At 44.2% G+C, this 16,601-nt stretch overlaps 1 protein-coding gene across 1 annotated transcript; it reads left to right on the forward strand.

The window, feature by feature from the left end:
* Positions 1-13,683: 13,683 nt before the first annotated feature.
* LOC147710032 (uncharacterized) lies at positions 13,684-15,405 on the forward strand. The gene is made up of 2 exons (XM_086919928.1): positions 13,684-14,107; positions 14,396-15,405. The coding sequence occupies exons 1-2, from the start codon at positions 13,684-13,686 to the stop codon at positions 15,403-15,405; spliced, it is 1,434 nt and encodes a 477-aa protein (XP_086776054.1).
* Positions 15,406-16,601: the final 1,196 nt, after the last annotated feature.

The raw sequence follows: 16,601 nt of genomic DNA on the forward strand, positions 1-16,601 counted from the left end.
GCTGTGCCTGCATCATCTCCCCTTTAACCTGTACCATCTCACCCTTTGCCTGCATCATCTCTCTCTGTGCCTGCATCATTCCCCCCTCTGTCTGCACCATCTCCCCTCAACCTCCAACATCTCACCCTCTGCCTGCACCATCTCTCTTTTGCCTGCACCATTTCACCCTCTGCCTGCACCATCTTTCTCTTTGCCTGTCTCATCTCATCCTCTGTCTGCACCATCTCCTCTATTCCTGTAACTTCACTACTTCTGTCTGCATCATCTCTGCTTTGTGTATGTGAATTCTGGGAGATACCACAGGTACCTCTCATGTGCAGTCCCAATTACACTTTTACTCTGGGGCCGTGCAAGGGGCCCACATACTAAAAACCGCATAACTTTTTGTGGCAGTATTGCTGCTACTGAAAGGCATCTGTAGAGGCCTATTATGATGTGGCTGGTGGTGTGTATTAGTCACTGCTACCATGTTAAATCCTTTCCCTCTCTGCCGGTAGCATCTCGCTCTCTGCCTGTGCCATCTCCCTCTCTGTCTGAAGTATCTCCCCCTCTGTGTGCTCCATCTCCCCTCTGCATGTAACATTTTTCCCTCTGTTCGCACCATTTCCTCTCTGCTGCACTATCTCACCCACTGTGTGCATCATCTCTCTCTCTGCCTGCACCATCTGTCTCTCTGCCAGAACCATCTCACGCTGTCTCTGCTCTCTCTCCTCTCTGCCTGCAGCATCTCTCCTTCTAACTGCAGCCCTGTACCATCTATCCTCTGCCTTCACCATCTTGCTCTCTGCCTGCACCATCTCCCTATCTGTCTGCATCATCTTTTCCGCTCCGCCTGCACCCCCTTTTCCGCCTACTGCTATTTTAACTGTTTTCTCATCACATTGTCCCCCCTGCTACCCCATTGTTTGTTCCTCAAAGTTCTTGCCTTTTTTTAAAGTCACTGAAATAAACATATGAAATGTGCTTTGAATTTGTGCGTGTGCTTTTGAAATAAGTTTAAATAGACACAGAGCAGAGGTGAAGCTGCAGAGCTGTGTTACATACATAGCGTAAGCAGATGGTGTCAACCCATGTGAGGGCATCACCCGGTGAGGTCTGCACCCTCTGCACTCCTCTAGTGACGCCACGGACAAGCTCTTTTGGCCTGTTTCTTGTAATATTGTGTCTCACTTTTGGGTGTAATGCTGGCAAAAAAATAATGCCGTAAATTTGAAATGTATTTGAAAATTGAGTCAGGATTGTCCACTGAAATGTAGTGGTCGGAGACATGTAATGTGTTTAGTCACTTAAATGTTTTAGTGTGGGAAATGTCTTTTGCTAAAATGTATGGTTTTCAATAATTTGTCTATAATCACACTGAGCATCTGCGTAAATTAAGGAATTATAGTTGCAGCATTTTCCATAATCTTCACAGTTTCTGCTGACAGTGTACCTCTCTCTGCTTATACTGTCTCCTCTCTTGTGATATTTTCCCTCTTTCTTTATTTTCACTTGTCTTTCGTTATAGTGCTGCTTGTTGTCACAGTCTCTTCTGTACTCTTAGTGTGTTCCTGTGCTCATTGTCTCCTTTGGCTCTTAATAGTACCTCTTTTTTTTTAATAATCCGTTGTCTGATCTTTTAATCCTCTCTTTCTCATTATACCTCCCTCTGCCTACACATTCTCTCCTCCATCTGCATTATGTCTCTCTTTGTCCACACCATCTCCCTTCCGCCTGCATCATCTCTCACTCTGCTTGCACCATCTCTCCTTGTGCCTGCGTCATCTCCCCTCTGCCTGCACCATCTCCCACTCAACCTGTACCATCTCACCCTCTTCTTGCACCATCTCTCCCTCTGCCTGCACTATCTCTCTCTCTGCCTGCATAATTTCCCCCTCTGTCTGCACCATCTCTTCTCCTCCTGTAACATCACTACCTCAGCCAGAATACATAGATTGCTGCATACAGTGTTAGGTAGATTTACAAGCCCCCTTGGGCCTGTTTCTTGTTTTATTGTGTCTCACTTTCGCTTGTAATGTTGGCAAAAATATAATGCAGCAAATTTGAAATGCATTTGAAAAATGAATCAGGATTGTATACTGAAATGTAGTGTTCATATACATGTAATGTGTTGAGCCACTTAAACGTTTTAGTGTGGGAAATGTGTTTTGTTGAAATGTATGGTTTTACAATATTTGTCTAGAATCACACTGAGCATCTGTGTAAATTAAGGATTTATAGTTGCAGCTTTTTTCATAATCTTCACAGTTTCTGCATGCAGCATCTTCTCTCTTCCTGCATCATCTCTCCTTTTGTCCATATTATCTCCCCTCTGTATGCACCATCTCTTCTTCTGCCTGCACCATCTCTCCCCCTGCCTGCAATATGACTGTGTATGTCTGCATTATCTCTCCTTCCGTGTGCACCATCTCTCTCTCTGCCTGTACCATCTCTCGCTGTGCCTGCATCATATCCCCCTTAACCTGTACCATCTCACCCTTTGCCTGCATCATCTCTCTCTGTACCTGCATCATTTCCCCCTCTGTCTGCACCATCTGTGATCAACCTCCAACATCTCGCCCTCTGCCTGCACCATCTCTCTTTCTGCCTGCACCATTTCACCCTCTGCCTGCACAATCTTTCTCTTTGCCTGTATCATCTCCCCCTCTGTCTGCACCATCTCCTCTATTCCTGTAACTTCACTACTTCTGTCTGCATCATCTCTGCTTTGTGAATGTGAATTCTTGGATATACCACAGGTACCTCTCATGTGCAGTCCCAATTACACTTTTACTCTGGGGGCGTGCAAGGGGCCCACATACTAAAAACCGTATAACTTTTTGTGGCGGTATTGCTGCTACTGAAAGGCATCTGTAGAGTCCTATTATGATGTGGCTGGTGGTGTGTATTAAACACTGCTACCATGTTAAATCCTTTCCCTCTCTGCCTGTAGCCTCTCACCCTCTGCCTGTACCATCTCCCTCTCTGTCTGCAGTATCTCCCCCTCTGTGTGCTCCATCTCCCCTCTGCATGTAACATTTTTCCCTCTGTTTGCACCATTTCCTCTCTGCTGCACTATCTCACCCACTGTGCGCATCATCTCTCTCTCTGCCTACACCATCTGTCTCTCTGCCTGAACCACCTCACGCTGTCTCTGCTCCATATCCTCTCTGCCTGCACCATCTCTCCTTCTGCCTGCAGCCCTGTACCATATATCCACTGCCTTCACCATCTTGCTCTCTGCCTGCACCATATCCCTCTCTGTCTGCATCATCTGTTCCCCTCCGCCTGCACCCCCTTTTCCGCCTGCTGCTATTTTAACTGTTTTCTCATCACATTGTCCCCCCTCCTTCCCCATGGTTTGTTCCTCACAGTTCTTGCCTCTTTTAAAGTCACTGAAATAAACATATGAAATGTGCTTTGGATTCGTGCGTGTGCTGTTGAAATAAGTTTAAATAGACACAGAGCAGAGGTGAGGCAGCAGAGCTGTGTTACATACATAGCGTAAGCAGATGGTGTCACCCCATGTGAGGGTCTCACTCGGTGCGCTCTGTACCCTCTGAACCCCTCTAGTGATGCCACTGACAAGCCCTTTTGGCCTGTTTCTTGTAATATTGTGTCTCACTTTTGGGTGTAATGCTGGCAAAAAAATAATGCCATAAGTTTGAAATGTATTTGTAAATTGAGTCTGGATTGTCCGCTGAAATGTAGTGGTCGGAGACATGTAATGTGTTTAGACACTTAAACGTTTTAGTGTGGAAAATGTATTTTGCTAAAATGTATGGTTTTAAATAATTTGTCAAGAATCACACTGAGCATCTGTGTAAATTAAGGAATTATAGTTGCAGCATTTTCCATAATCTTCACAGTTTCTGCTGACAGTGTACCTCTCTCTGCTTATACTGTCTCCTCTCTTGTGATATTTTCCCTCTTTCTTTATTTTCACTTGTCTTTCGTTATAGTGCTGCTTGTTGTCACAGTCTCTTCTGTACTCTTAGTGTGTTCCTGTGCTCATTGTCTCCTTTGGCTCTTAATAGTACCTCTTTTTTTTATAATCCGTTGTCTGATCATTTAATCCTCTCTCTCTCATTATACCTCCCTCTGCCTGCACGTTCTCTCCTCCGTCTGCATTATGTCTCTCTTTGTCCACACCATCTCCCTTCCGCCTGCATCATCTCTCTCTCTCTGCCTGCACCATCTCTCCTTGTGCCTGCGTCATCTCCCCTCTGCCTGCACCATCTCTCCCTAAAACCTGTACCATCTCACCCTCTGCCTGCACCATCTCTCTCTCTGCCTGCACCATTTCACCCTCTGCCTGCACTATCTCTCTCTCTGCCTGCATCATCTCCCCCTCTGTCTGCACTATCTCTTCTCCTCCTGTAACATCTCTGCCTCAGCCAGAATACATGGATTGCTGCATACAGTGTTAGGTAGATTTACAAGCCCCTTGGGCCTCTTTCTTGTTTTCTTGTGTCTCACTTTTGCTTGTAATGTTGGCAAAAATATAATGCAACAAATTTGAACTGCATTTGAAAAATGAGTCAAGATTGTCTACTGAAATGTAGTGTTCATATACATGTAATGTGTTGAGTCACTTAAACGTTTTAGTGTGGGAAATGTGTTTTGTTGAAATGTATGGTTTTAAATAATTTGTCTACAATCACACTGTGCATCTGTGTAAATTAAGGATTTATAGTTGCAGCTTTTTTCATAATCTTCACAGTTTCTGGATTAACCATCTCCTCTCTTCCTGCATCATCTCGCCTTTTGTCCATACTATCTTCCCTCTGTATGGACCATCTCTTCTTCTGGCTGCACCATCTCTCCCTCTGCCTGCAATATGAACGTGTATGTCTACACTATCTCTCCTTCCGCCTGCACAATCTCTCTCTCTGCCTGTACCACTTCTCTCTGTGCCTGCATCATCTCCCCCTTAACCTGTGCCATCTCACCCTTTGCCTGCACCATCTCTCTCTGTGCCTGCATCATCTTACCCTCTGCCTGCACCATCTCTCTTTCTGCCTGCACCATTTCACCCTCTGCCTGCACCATCTTTCTCTTTGCCTGTATCATCTACCTCTCTGTCTGCACCATCTCCTCTCTTCCTGTAACTTCACTACTTCTGTCTGCATCATCTCCGCTTTGTGTATGTGAATTCTGGGAGATACCACAGGTACCTCTCATGTGCAGTCCCAATTACACTTTTACTCTGGGGGCGTGCAAGGGGCCCACATACTAAAGACCGCAAACCTTTTTGTGGCGGTATTGCTGCTACTGAAAGGCATCTGTAGAGGCCTATCATGATATGGCTGGTGGTGTGTATTAGACACTGCTACCATGTTAAATCCTTTCCCTCTCTGCCAGTAGCATCTCGCTCTCTGCCTGTACCATCTCCCTCTCTGTCTGCACTATCTCCCCCTCTGTGTGCTCCATTTCCCCTCTGCATGTAACATTTTTCCCTCTCTTTGCACTATTTCCTCTCAGCTGCACAATCTCACCCCTTGTGTGCATCATCTCTCTCTCTGCCTGCACCATCTGTCTCTCTGTCTGAACCATCTCATGCTCTCTGTCTGCTTAATCTCCTCTCTGCCTGCACCATCTCTCCTTCTGCCTGCAGCCCTGCACCATCTATCCTCTGCCTTCACCATCTTGCTCTCTGCCTGCACCATCTCCCTCTCTGTCTGCATCATCTGTTCTCCTCCACCTGCACCCCCTCTTCTCCCTGCTGCTATTTTAATTGTTTTCTCTTCACATTGCCCCCCCTCCTTCCCCATGGTTTGTTCCTCACATTTCTTGCCTTTTTTTAAAGTCACTGAAATAAACAAATGAAATGTGCTTTGAATTTGTGTGTGTGCTGTTGAAATAGGTATAAATAGACACAGAGTAGTGGCGAGGCTGCAGAGCTGTGTTACATACATAGCGTAAGCAGATAGTGTCACCCCATGTGAGGGTATCATCCGGTGAGGTCTGCACCCTTTGCACCCCTCTAGTGATGCCACTGACAAGCCCCTTGGGCCTGTTTCTTGTACTATTGTGTCTCACTTATGGGTGTAATGCTGGCAAAAAAATAATGCAATAAAATTGAAATGTATTTGTAAATTGAGTCAGGATTGTCCACTGAAATGTAGTGCTCATAGACATGTAATGTGTTTAGTCACTTAAATGTTTTAGTGTGGGAAATGTGTTTTGCTAAAATGTATAGTTTTAAATAATTTGTCTATAATGACATTAAGCATGTGTGTAGAGTAGGGAATTATAGTTGCAGCCTTTTTCATAATCTTCACAGTTTCTGCTGACAGTCTACTTCTCTCTGCTTATACTGTCTCCTCTCTTGTGATATTTTCCCTCTTTCTTTATTTTCACTTGTCTTTCATTATAGTGCTGTTTGTTCTTACAGTCTCTTCTGCACTTTTAGTGTGTTCCTGTGCTCATTTTCTCCTCTTTGTCTTAATAGTACCCCTTCTTTTTATAATCTGTTGTCTGATCTTCTAATCCTCTCTCTCTCATTATACCTCCCTCTGCCTGTACGTTTTGTCCTCCGTCTGCACTATCTCTCTCTTTGTCCACACCATCTCCCTTCAGCCTGCATCATCTCTCTCTGCCTGCACTATCTCTCCTTGTGCTTGCACCATCTGCCCTCTGCCTGCACCATCTCCCTCTCAACCTGCACCATCTCACCCTCTGCCTGTACTATGTCACTCTCTGCCTGCATTATCTCACTCTCTGCCTGAACCATCTCTCTCTCTGCCTGCATCATCGCCCCCTCTGTCTGCACCATCTCCCTTCCTCCTGTAACATCACTTCCTCTGTCTGCATCATCTCCATTTTGTGTATGTGAATGCTGGGAGATACCACAGGTTTCTCTCATGTGCACTGTCAATTGCACATTTATTCTAGGGGAGTACAAGGGGTCTACACAGTAAAGACTGCATGCATTTCTGTGACGGTATTGCTGCTACAGAAAGGCATCTGCAGAGGCCCATTATGATATGGCTGGCAGTGTGTATTAGGCACCACTACTATGTTAAACCCTTTCCACCCTGGTCATAAGGTGACTGGGGCAGGAAAGCTGTGGACGGTCTTTGCCACTGCTGTGGAGCTGTCAGCCATGGCGGGGGTCATTCTGGTTGGGATTGCAGGTGGATTGCCCTCACCCGCTGGTGGTGGGTATTGCAGCCTGGCGGGGGCAATCTGCCCGCCATTGTAATGGGCCTGTTATTGTCCCTCTGTCCTCATTGTCTCATCTGTTTCCTAATAGTCACAATTTTTTTTACTCCCTGTCTAACCTTTTTCTATACTGTCCCCCTGTCTTCTCATACTCTGTATCTTTCTTCTTATAGTCTCCCTTCTCTCCTCATACTGCTACCTTCTCCTCATAATTCTCATTACCTCTTCATATTTTCCAGTCTTTTCATACTCTATTTTTCACCATATACTGCATTGTCTGCTTACATCCTCTTTTCTATTTATATTTCATATTGTCTTGTAGTCTTCTTTCTCTTGTTGTAAGTCCTTATATTTTCATATTCTTATTTTTGTTGTCATAATCTCTCCTGTTTTCTTATAACTAATATAATAGTGTATTTAATATAATTTATTTTTCTAAAGTGATATATATTTTTTATAATAGATTCTTTTAGTCACTACTGAAAAAAAATCATCATGCCTTCTAAATCTGAGAAGAAGAAAGGACAAAAGAAAGCAGTTTATTTAAAGAGGACTCATCTACAACATTTACCTGAAGATGAATGTAGTAAGAAAAAGAAAAAAAGTCCTGGTAAGAAAACTAAGAGTTTTCTGCGAAGATTGACAACCGCTAACAGTAGTGTGCGCAAAGTAAAGAATACTGTGACTGTTTCTGCAACTAAGAGATAAAACAAGACTCATGGAACACCTTAAGAAAAAAATGTTTATAGTAAAAGGAGGATCAATGAATTTAACGACATAAGAAGGAAGATATTTTATAATAGAATTTTGTTAAATTTAACTAAGTTAATAAAGAATTGTAAGAAAACCACATTTTATAAGAAGAGGAAATGTATTGAAAATGTAGTTGGGAAAGCTTTTGAATAAAAAAAAAACTTTTTGTTTTAGTAATCAATAGAATTCGATCACTAGATAAGCCAATCCATTTAATGAAGAGCAAAAGTAAGTGGAGAATAATAATTAACAGAACTAATTTTTCTGAAGTTTTTTGGGGTGAATGGAAACATAGTTCAAGTCCAGAGCCTTTTTTAATGAGGAAAGTTATGTTTAGATTAATTATTTGTTGCATGCAGTTGACACTACAGGTCATGCTTATGAGGTTAAAAATGGTTGTCCTATTGAAAAAGAGAAAATTGTTCCTAGAAATGTAGAGGAGGTGTTAGCTGATGAGGTATCAGGGAGAAGGCCTAAATCTCCAGTGTACACTTGGAATTGCAGTAGTATTTGTAGTGTACGGCAGGAATCTATTGATTTTATATGCAATTTCTTACGTAACTATACTAAGAAAAGTGTCAAACAAAAGATTAAGATGTTGCAAGGATTAGACCCTTGCAGAGTGAGAGAAAATACTGGTTTGCAAGGACATTCTTTGGCTTGTCTTTCTAAAAAAGTTTGTAGAAGTGTTTTACACCATTTCAGGATGTTGGCAGTACTGTATATGGTGGAGCATTTACGCTCCGTGCTTGATGCGGGGCAAACGGCGGCGCTGGTGCTATTAGATCTAAGCGCCGCCTTTGACACCGTGTCCCACCCTATCCTTCTGCTTCGTCTGGAGGAAGCTGGTGTTACTGGCCTTGCTCTCCAGCGGTTCCGTTCTTTTCTTGCCAACCGCTCCTTCTGCGTGGCCGTCCCGCCTTATCAGTCCAAATTCCATCCTCTGGATCTGGGGGTCCCCCAGGGCTTCTCGCTGAGTCCCACGTTATTCAATCTTTAAGTGAGACCGCTGGCTGAGGTTGTCGCTTGTCAGGCATTGGGGTATGACCATGGTGTCATATGCCGATGACACCCAGTTAGCGGTCACGATCAGCGGGGACGCGGATGTGGATGCCCCTAGATTCCAGAAGGGACTTCGGGCGGTCGCCAGCTGGATGACGTCCAACTGTCTCCAGCTGAACACAAGCAAGACGGAGGTCATGATCTTTGGCAAGCAAACGGAACTCTGGGGAGACAGGTAGTGGCAGTCGGATCTGGGCCCTACGCCAACCCCGGTCGCTGAGTTAAAAAACCTTGGAGTTTGGCTCGATCCAACTCTCACCTTTGTCTGCCACAATAAGCGCACGGCGGCCTGCTGCTTTGGCATTCTGCGTGGACTACGGCCTGTACTGAAATTTTTTGATGCCACCACCAGGCAACTTGTGATTTAATCAACTGTGATTTCTCGGCTTGATTACGCCAGCTCCCTTCTAGCGGGTTTAAATCAATCGGAAATCACCCGCCTGCAGCGTGTACAGAATGCCGCGGCGAGAGCTGTTGTGGGCCTACCTAGATTTTGTCCAACTGCTAACACCTTGCGTACGCTGCATTGGTTACCGATTGCGCAAAGGATTCAGTTCAAGGTCCTTTGTGTAGCCTGCAAGATTCTCAAGGGATCCCCTGTTATGATCCTTTCCAACCTTCTGTCCCGCTATGTTCCGGTCCGGGCTTTAAGATCCTCAGACCTAGAACTTGCGGTTGTCCCCCGTTTTAAACGTTGCAGGGCAGGCGGGCGCTCTTTTCAAGTTCGTGCCGCAGTGTTGTGGAACTCTCTTCCCCTTGCGATTCGTGCCCTTGGGGATCTGCTTTCTTTCCGTCGAGCTGTAAAAACTTTCTTGTTTCCTTAAATTCTTTCTGCTTTGTTATGTCCAGTTGTGTTGTGTTGTCACCTTGTCGGGCGCCAGGACGCTCCTTCGCTGGAGCATCTGTGCGCATAATAAAGGAGCCTAACATAACATAACATAACATAACATAACATAACATCATACTGAAATGAGGAAATTTGTCAGAACGTTGTATTATGCCAAAAGTCCATCTCTAATGTTAAAGAAGTTGAACAGTGCTCTTTTGCATGGATCTGTGTCTGCTGTAAAGAATGTTTGTGATGAAATTCAGGTTAGACACTTTGGTGCAGAAGAAGATAGTGCAGAAATTCATACATTAGTAGAAGGAAATGTAGAAGAAAATGTACAACATTTCAGTACAGAAAAATCTGTGCAAGAAATTACAAAGTTCAAGGTGGTTTCAGGTGAAAGACTAAATTATTCTTGCATTTGTTGTTGACATACACATAATACAAATCAGACTAGGACTGTTGATCTGTATTTAAAATGTGAAAAGGAAAATAATAAGGAGTGGATGGAATTTGTAACTTATTTGTTGGTCGAGAACACTTTTGATTTGGGTTGTGATCAGCGTATTTGTAAATATTGTTATAACAAATTAGATGAGAATAAAATGCCTGCTAGAGCTGTGCATAATAATTTTGAGTTGGTAAATAATTCTTCTGCACTGGTGGATTTAAATACTTATGAGTCTATTCTTATTCAATGTTTGCATCCCTTTCAAGCTATTGTTCGTATGGAGCCTAAGACAGGGAAATTGCCTCCTTCAGATTTACAGAGAGGATTAAAAGGAAGAGTTATGTATTTGCCATTAGATTTAAAGAAAAATATTGGTGTAGAAAATGTAGAAGATGAACCTTTAGTTATTCTTGTTAATGGCGTTCCTACTAAGAGTAACAAAATATGGCAGGAATTAGTGGATGTTAGGAAAGTGAAAAAGGCAACGTTGTATCTGATAAAAAATAATCAATATTATAAAGATGTGTTTATGAGTGAAGAAGAAATAACTGTTGAAGAAGATATTGACTTGCCATCTGGCCAAATTGAAAAAGTGGATGTGTCCAGAACTGAAAAAATCTACGAACATTACAGTGTTCCTCCACTGCATTCCAAAGAAGTGATGTGGAATACTATAGAGTTATTCCAAATGAAAGAAGCTAAGGGAAATCTCATTAGTGTATGGGAAAAAAGCTTGGAAGGTTGTTGTTTCCCTCATTTGTTTCCCACAGGAAAAGGAGGACGATATGATGACCGACCTGTGCAGATTCCTGCATCTGAATACCGGACATTAAGATTGTACGCAGAAGATCCAAGATTTCGACAATGTATTCCGTATTTGTTTCATCTTTTGTTTGAGAGTGATTTGTCTGGACTTTCCCATGCAGTAAACCATATATTGAAAACAGGTTTACATCTGCAAAATGTTTCAGCAAAGGAATTTATGGATAAAGTACACCAGAAAGATAATGTTTTGGAATCTCAGCTATAATTCTCATGGCAAGTCAGCGTGGTACTAATGAGTACTGGTACCGTCGTCATGGAGAACTTAAATGTATGCTAAGGAATTTAGAAACTCCTACATGGTTCCTCACTCTAAGCTGTGCTGAATATGCTTGGGATGATTTACTTCAATTTCTTCAAGAGGCAAATCCCAATATACTAAATATTGAATACAAGACACCTGGAGAATTGTACTCTTTGGATCCAGTTAATGTATGCAGATATTTCAGTCATAGATTTGAAGCTATGATGTCTTTTATCACCAATAAAAAAATCCTCCTCTTGAAGAGGTTGTAGACTTCTTTTGGAGAAAGGAGTATCAAGCAAGAGGTGCTCCTCACATTCACATGCTAATATGGATCAAAGACGCTCCTGAATATGGAACAGATTCATATGATACTGTGTTGTCTTTTATTGAAGAATACGCTACATGTGATATACCGAAAAGTATACAGGATAAGGACTTAAGACAACAAGTCTTACGATTCCAAAGCCATCGTTGTGGGAAATACTGTTGTCAAAAGTACAAATCTAAGGACAAATTCTACACCAAATGTCGTTTTGGATTTCCACGTCCAGTAATATCGAAAGGAAGAGTGAACAGTTTTATGTCATCTTTGTGACATACTATCACAAGAAAGTCTCCTAAAAATGCCTACAATTTAAGAAGAAATGAAAATTCAAAATACATAAATGACTATAACCCAGTCATTTTGACCATGTGGAATGCTAACATGGATATTCAATATGTTGCAGACAATTCCATTGCTGTTGCTTGATATGTAATATCGTACATAACAAAATCAGAAAAGGCAGAATTGAAGGAAATGTGGGAAGAGATTTTCCACGAGAAGAGTCTTAGTAAGAAATTATATACTTACAGTTTAAAGATGTTATCTCATCGAGAAATTGGAGCGTATGAATGCTCGGATCGATTACCATCTGCAAGTCTAAACTCCAAATCTAGAAGAATCATTTGGGTGAGTCTAGGTCTTGCTGCAACACGAAACTGAGTACTTAAACCTGTACAAGAAATTGAATATTTAGCTGAAAATTAGCCCGAAAGTACAGATATTGTGAAAACAAATATGTTGGATACATATTATCCAAACATAAGTCATCATCTTGAGAACATTTGTCTCTATGAAGTGCTGCAAAACTATATTTTTAAACCAAATATTACAGAGAACATCAATAATGGTATATATGCTGTGGTTGGTTCTCAAGGATGTCTGATGAAACTAAAAAGAGGACATTTGATTATTCACCGTAAACTGAGTTGCAAAACACCTGACAAAAGGAATTTTACTATTTAGCCCTTTTGCAACTTTTCAAGCCATGGCGTTCAGAATTAGAATTACTTGGAGATTTCGAGAGCTATGAAGATTCCTTCAATGCAACTAAAGATACTATAGAACAGGGGTACTCAAATTACGGCCCACGGGCCGCTGGCGGCCCGGCAAGCCTGCGTTGGCGGCCCGCGGACCTTTTAGACACCACACCTGTGTTCTGTTTTTTAGCTTCAGCAAACAACGCCGGTTGCAAAGGTGCGGAATCAGAGAGCCTGCTCTGTGGGGGTCGGGCGTTTCCAGCCACAGTGAGAGTGGAGCTGCAGGGGCGCTAAGAGTTGAATAAAGCTTTATAAACAAACAAATGGTCTTTTAAAGACCTGTGAAGTACTGGGGTGCGGCTGTGTGCGCCCCCGGGAGGCTGTGCCTTTCAATATCCCCAGTCTATCGTAGCTGCAACATAGATCACAGAAAAATGCTTAGAGGTAGGGGCTCTACTTGTATTGTTAGATGACAGAGGGTATCAAAGCAGTAAAAGTGAAACACAATTGAATGGTATAGGTTTCTACTGAAAAGCAAATACTCCATTTGATGGTGTTTTTAGAAGTTAAAATTGAAAACTGGAAACCCTAATCATAGTGGAGACACTACAATCATTGGCTTTACCGAAACAGCTAGTACTTTTAGGGGCCAGATGTAGGTAATTCACATTTACCGATTTTGAAATACCGAATATTACCGAATTTTACCGATTCGGTATTTCAAAATCGGTAAATGGGATGTAGGTACCAACATCTGGATTTTTTAACGAATCCTTAAAATTCGGTATTAACAGATCGGTATTTACCGATCGGTAATTACCAATCGGTATCTACCGATCAGTATTTACCGATAGGTAAATACCGATCGGTAATTCCCGCGACGGACAACAAACAAAAGTGAAACTCAACACAACAGCCAATCAGATGCAACCACCCTCCCCCTCCTCTCCAGGGAGTGGCCCCACAGGCAGGTGCAACTAATTAGAAGGTTCAGGAAAGGCAGTTGGAGCCGAGAGACTGGGAGCAGCAGAAGCAGCAGACAGAGCCTGTGAATTCACTGAAAACTACAACATGGAAAGCAGCAGGGACACTGAGCAGGCTGAAAGGAAAAGAAAGCTTAAATTCAGTAGACAGGAGCTAGAGCTCCTTGTTGAGGAGGTGGTAAAGGTACACCACAGACTTTTTGGAAAGCAGTCCCTAACTGTGCCAGAATCAACAAAAAGGAAACTTTGGCTGGAAATCAAAGATAAAGTAAATGCAGTGGGAGTCACCACCAGACGCACTGAAGAATTAAAGAAGAGGTTCTATGACCTAAGGAGCCTCACGAAGAAAAAATTGGCTGACCGCCACAAACAGTCCCAGCAAACAGGTCGAGGAAAGAACACTGCACCCCCCCTCACCGAGCTGGAGGAGCTGGTAGCCACAACCCTGGAGGCTGAAAGTGTCCATGGACAGGGAGAAGTGGACAGCTCTGCGCAATCTGCAAAAAAAAAAGGTAAGATGCATGCACAGCTATCCCCCTCCCACCCCCATACATCCCTCACCCCTTGCAGCTAAGTTACCCCAGTCCCATGGTGCCTGTGCAAAACTGTACCAATGCATCATGTTACATGTAGTTAGTCATTGAAAGACCATGTCACACAGCACTGTAACCAACACATAATTCAAATGAATGCTGAAAAAATTAAGGGCAGGCAGCATGTACAAAGTGCAATGTAACATCTTTAATTGTAGTGGCTGTGACACATTTACACCTAGCTCATATGTGCTCATATGTCCACAGGTCTCACATCCAGAAGGCAGTCTGAGGAGGCAGAAGGCACGGCACCCCAGAGGGATGACAGTCAGGAGCCAGGGCCCAGTGCATCCCAGGACACAGGTGTTCCGAGTGGGCAGCCACCCTCCCAAGAAACTGACATCAGTGAAGAAATGCAGGGCTCCCCAATTCCTTCACAGTCACCACTATTGGTCTCATCCCCAGAAATGCATGCATCTCCTGTTGTAGAAACACCTGTTGCACACCCTGGCAGGAGGCATGTTGTTCCCCCACTGCCGGAAATGGAGACAGGTGCTGATGAAATGGTGGGTGAAGACTCACTTAACTTGTCACATGCTCACATCACTGCCACACTGCAGCCTAGCACAGAGCCTGTACCAGGTACCACTAGAAAGCGCACAGTGCAAGGAAGGGATGAAGGAGCAAATGGGGAGGGTTCCAATGTCTTCAAAGGCCTGGAGGGAGCCATGGTCAAGATTCAGGGGATGCAGGGCAAGGGCATCATGGCCTGTCAAAGACAAATGCGAAACATGAACATCAACATGGAAGAAATTAGCAAGGGCATAAAAGAGCTAGTGATAGTCAACAAGAGCATGGCAACAGGCATAGAGCAACTGTGCACAAAACTTGACTCTGATATTAGTGCAAGGCGCAGGGACAGGCAGCGCGCAGAGAGAACAGAGAAATCCATGGAGCAGCTGGCTACAGCCACATCCCTGCTATGCAGGCGTAGCATCAATAGTCAGGTAGTCCTGATTCATAATAGCAACCAGTTGACAAGGGGCATAGCTGGAATGACCGGTGCGCGGGAGGCCCTACTCAATGCACAAAGTGCACAAAGTTCTGCTGTAGATGTGCCGGACACTGAAGGTAGCACCAGTAGGAGCAGCACAGCCAGCCCCCATGGCGTAGAGCCAAGGAGGAGCAGCAGGCGACAGGGTGAGGCTATAGGCCAAACGCCCAGTGAACAGGCTGAGCCACAGACACCTGCCAGTGCAAAGCGTGTGCGAAAATGATCAGTTGTAACGATGGCCTACTGCCAATGGACATTTGATTTATAGTTAATACAGTGTTATTTGCACATTTGTGCCATTGCAACCAGCCAAGTGACTATGTACAACTATGGTTGGGGGATTCTACACCTGTCTGAGTGTGTTTGCTCACTGTGAGCATTGATGTCAAATGCTTACTGTTGCACTTTTGTTCTTCAATAAATCTTTACAAATCTAATTAAACAATAGCTTGTGCTTTCACTATAGCTCAGTGTCTTCACTTACTCAGAAATAGTTGCGTGCTATGTCATCACGTCTGTATCTGCCATCACTTGGTGTTGACACTCCAGCAGGTTGTCTTTCAGGCACAGCAATGTCGTCGTCATGATCTTCATAGTCAGATAACTCCACCTCAGTCCCCTTATTAACAGCCAGATTGTGCAACATAGCACAGGCAGCAATGATCTTACAGCAGGTAATGGGGGTATACTGCCTTGCACCTCCGCTCTTGTGCAAGCATCTGAACCTACTTTTCAATATACCAAATGTTCTCTCAACAACATTGCGTGTGCTCTTGTGTGCCCGGTTGTATCAAAAGATCTGGGTTTAATCCATCACCGATCTTTTGACTGGGTGTGAGTGTTTGATTGATTCAGATGCTCCGTCCATCACCATCCCCTTTTGTACCGCTTTTGGCTGCCATAAGTGTGGCAGGGTATGCTCAGACGTGAGTCCCTTGCTCACTTTGCCACTGGATTCAAGCAAGCCAGGCTGAAGACGGCTGGAATGCCAGAAACTGGTCCTCGGAAGCTTGTTTCCGGTCCAGGGAAGACATGGCTTGGCAGTTCAGGCTGGACTGTTCCCATGAGGGAGTGAGAGCTCGGTGAGGTGGGAGGGCAGCAGGGAGTGAGAGCGTGGTGAGGAGGGAGGGCAGCAGGTAGTGAGAGCCCGGTGAGGTGGGAGGGCAGAGCAGGGAGTGAGAGCTCGGTGAGGTGGGAGGGCAGCAGGGAGTGAGAGCTCGGTGAGGTGGGAGGGCAGAGCTGGGAGTGAGAGCTCGGTGAGGTGGGAGGGCAGCAGGGAGTGAGAGCTCAGTGAGGTGGGAGGGCAGCAGGAAGTGAGAGCTCGGGTGAGGTGGGAGGGCAGCAGGGAGTGAGAGCCCGGGTGAGGAGGGGGGGCAGCAGGGAGTGAGAGCCCGGGTGAGGTGAGAGGGCAGAGTAGAG

Source organism: Lissotriton vulgaris, chromosome 5, assembly GCF_964263255.1.
Source record: "Lissotriton vulgaris chromosome 5, aLisVul1.2, whole genome shotgun sequence".
Taxonomy (NCBI): Eukaryota; Metazoa; Chordata; class Amphibia; order Caudata; family Salamandridae; genus Lissotriton; species Lissotriton vulgaris.

What these genes read in the sequence shown, in the direction of transcription:
- LOC147710032 (XM_086919928.1), top strand. Translation starts at nt 13,684, where the DNA reads ATGGAAAGCAGCAGGGACACTGAGCAGGCTGAAAGGAAAAGAAAGCTT. An exon ending in GCAATCTGCAAAAAAAAAAG is followed by an intron (nt 14,108 to 14,395) that starts GTAAGATGCATG and finishes ATATGTCCACAG; the next exon opens with GTCTCACATCCAGAAGGCAG.